We start from the raw sequence: 2,256 nt of genomic DNA, 5'->3' as shown, positions 1-2,256 counted from the left end.
GTTTCATTTTGTATCTTTTTAGCCCTGATGAAGCCCTGCAAAGTGGGGCGAAACGTTGGAAAATAAATAGTTGTAAACTATTTTTGTTTCACTATTGACCGCAACCCTGACCATCTTCCTATATACAAATTTTTAATTTGGAGTATAATAATTTGATTATACGTTGCTTCACTCCATTACCAGAGGTCACTATTAGTCAAACTGAAATAGCATTGTGCCATTCGTGGAAGATTGGTCAACGAGTCCACATGCCTGGCTCATACTGGATGCTTTCTAATAACTTTTTCAGTAAGTGATTTACAGATCGATAGCAAGGTTGAGCAATTTAAATGATTTTTTTAATTACAATAAAATAAGGAAGAGTATGTAAGGATAGATTATTTTTTGTAACTTTTGAAAAATTAACTAAGCTCAGAATACTAAATTTATCAGACAAAATTATTACCATAGATATTCTCGGGGTGTAGTCCAAAGACATAGCTGTCATCAGCAATGAAAGATTTTGTATTTCATCAATTTCAGAAGGAGGTCTAAGAGCATCTACCAGCTGGAAATCAGTAGAAGGCCTAATTCTAGACACTTCTTCCAAATCTTCTCTTAAGATATCAGTTCTTCTTCCCTCATGAACTTCATGATGTTGAGAATCAGTCGAAGGCCTAATTCTAGATACCCCTTCTAAATCTTCTCTTAAGACATCTTCATCAGCTCTTCTTTCCTGTTGATGTTGAAAATCCTGTTCTAGGATTGGAAACTCAAAAAGTGGAATTTCATTAGGATCTGTAAGATAATATAAAAATTAACTGTTATCAAAATCTAAAAAATAGGATAATCATAAATTCTATTATATATAAATAAAATAAAAACCCCTGATCAAAATTAGCTCATCACTTCATAATTATAGTTCCACTATGATGTGATGGCACAAGAATGAAATATAAAAACTGAGGTAAATATGAGTCATATATTTTCTACTAAATAATACTTTCTGGTTGCTAAATGGATAGATATTAATGATAAATATATTTACCATTGGATAAATTATATTCATAATTAAAGCTTTAATTGTTAATGACATAAATTGTAACATAACTTGATTTTATGCATTGAAATCCTATAACACATTGACTGCAGGGGATCCCCAAGAAAATCACAATTTTTTTAATTTAATTTTCTTTTCTTTTAATTTAAATAAGCATTATATAATGTATAAAATGTAATATTTAGCCAAATAAAATTTAAATACTTGTTCATTAACCATGACGATTATTGTTCTTACCCACCTATGCCACTGAATCTAAGTAAGTAATAAGCTAATACATGAAAGTTTTTCACGTTTTTAACTGGATTACTGAATAAGGACTCTAGAAAGTTATTGTAAACCATCACATTTTCTATAAAATATTTTGAAACAAGAAATAATCCAAAACAATTAAAAAAAAAAATTTAATACTTTTGAAAATGTAAAAAAATGTTATTGGAAGTAAGTGATAAGTAAATAAATTTATATACTTCAAAAAATAAATTTGATAATAAAAAAATTTGAGAGCCTGGAAATCCTTAAAGGTGGCAGTTCCTAAAGCGATTATAGCTGGTAGAAGCTAGGATGGTACTAAACACGGTTCGGGACAATCCAAGGTGAAAGGAAGGTGCTAAAGCTCTTCCCACCACCACTCCCAAAACCAGCTAGAAAAGCGATTATCCTTCATAACAGCTTATCGTCATATGTGGTTCTAAGTCACCACAGCTTGATGATATGTCGTCAACCACAGTAAATTCTTAAAATCAAAACTATCTGCTTGTAGGGTTTTGCTTTATAACTAATTATTAGATTTTTCAGTAAAAACTAGTACATATTCCTATAAATTGCATCTCATTTTAATTCATAATACAACTCCAGCTTAATAGAATAGAAAAATCCACCAGAAAATAAAATGTCTCATTCTTACTCAAACTTATTATTATTTTGTAGTATCAATTATTTTTAATTATATATCATATTCCATCTATAAAATTTCAATTTATGTTTGTAATTTCTATCATATTTATGTATGTGTTCGTATTTATATTGATATAGATAATTTGTGCATATTTATATTCATAGTAATATAAATAATGAAATGAAATGAAAAAATAACTTTATTTTGGGACATATGTCCCCTAAGAATAATTACATGGTTCATATAGTGAGATTTTTATCTGGCGAGCGTTTACAAAGTTTCAGATAGTAGAATGAAATTACATTGGTATATTGGCTTT

At 28.9% G+C, this 2,256-nt stretch overlaps 1 protein-coding gene across 1 annotated transcript in view; it reads right to left on the bottom strand.

Annotated features, from left to right (window-relative positions):
- The window catches only part of LOC106677043 (uncharacterized), a gene marked incomplete at its 5' end in the record, with an annotated part of 32,717 nt that overhangs the window by 14,598 nt on the left and 15,863 nt on the right, over positions 1–2,256 (bottom strand). Inside the window, 1 exon segment of the mRNA XM_067050401.1 lies at positions 446–777. Coding sequence (XP_066906502.1) covers positions 446–777 — 332 coding nt within the window.

Source organism: Halyomorpha halys, unplaced genomic scaffold (genome assembly GCF_000696795.3).
Source record: "Halyomorpha halys isolate HHAL.00 unplaced genomic scaffold, Hhal_1.1 Scaffold85.1, whole genome shotgun sequence".
Taxonomy (NCBI): domain Eukaryota; kingdom Metazoa; phylum Arthropoda; class Insecta; order Hemiptera; family Pentatomidae; genus Halyomorpha; species Halyomorpha halys.
Note: the sequence above shows the minus strand (reverse complement) of the source record. Positions and strands in the feature narration are given on the sequence as shown.